This window comes from Etheostoma spectabile, chromosome 18, assembly GCF_008692095.1.
Source record: "Etheostoma spectabile isolate EspeVRDwgs_2016 chromosome 18, UIUC_Espe_1.0, whole genome shotgun sequence".
Taxonomy (NCBI): domain Eukaryota; kingdom Metazoa; phylum Chordata; class Actinopteri; order Perciformes; family Percidae; genus Etheostoma; species Etheostoma spectabile.
In genome coordinates, this window is record NC_045750.1 from 26,194,047 (window position 1) to 26,194,255 (window position 209).

A 209-nucleotide genomic window follows, 5' to 3' on the forward strand; every position below is an offset into this window, starting at 1 on the left:
AGAAAGCATAAATAAAGGGATTGAGCATGGAGTTTGACAGTGCAAGCCAGTTCAGTGTTTCAATCACAGGAACTGGTACTGAGTCATTAGTGAAAGGTGAAACAGTGATACAAAGAAATAAAGGAGACCAGCATAGAAGAAAGACTCCTAAAACAATAGCCAGAGTTTTAGTGGCCTTTCTCTCCATCTTACTGACTGCTGCTCCGGGC

The 209-nt window shown here is 42.1% G+C and overlaps 1 protein-coding gene across 1 annotated transcript in view; it reads right to left on the bottom strand.

The window, feature by feature from the left end:
- The window catches only part of LOC116706384 (trace amine-associated receptor 1-like), a 768-nt gene that overhangs the window by 307 nt on the left and 252 nt on the right, over positions 1-209 (bottom strand). Inside the window, exon 1 of the mRNA XM_032543179.1 lies at positions 1-209. This exon is cut by the window's left edge and continues 307 nt beyond it; it is cut by the window's right edge and continues 252 nt beyond it. Coding sequence (XP_032399070.1) covers positions 1-209 — 209 coding nt within the window.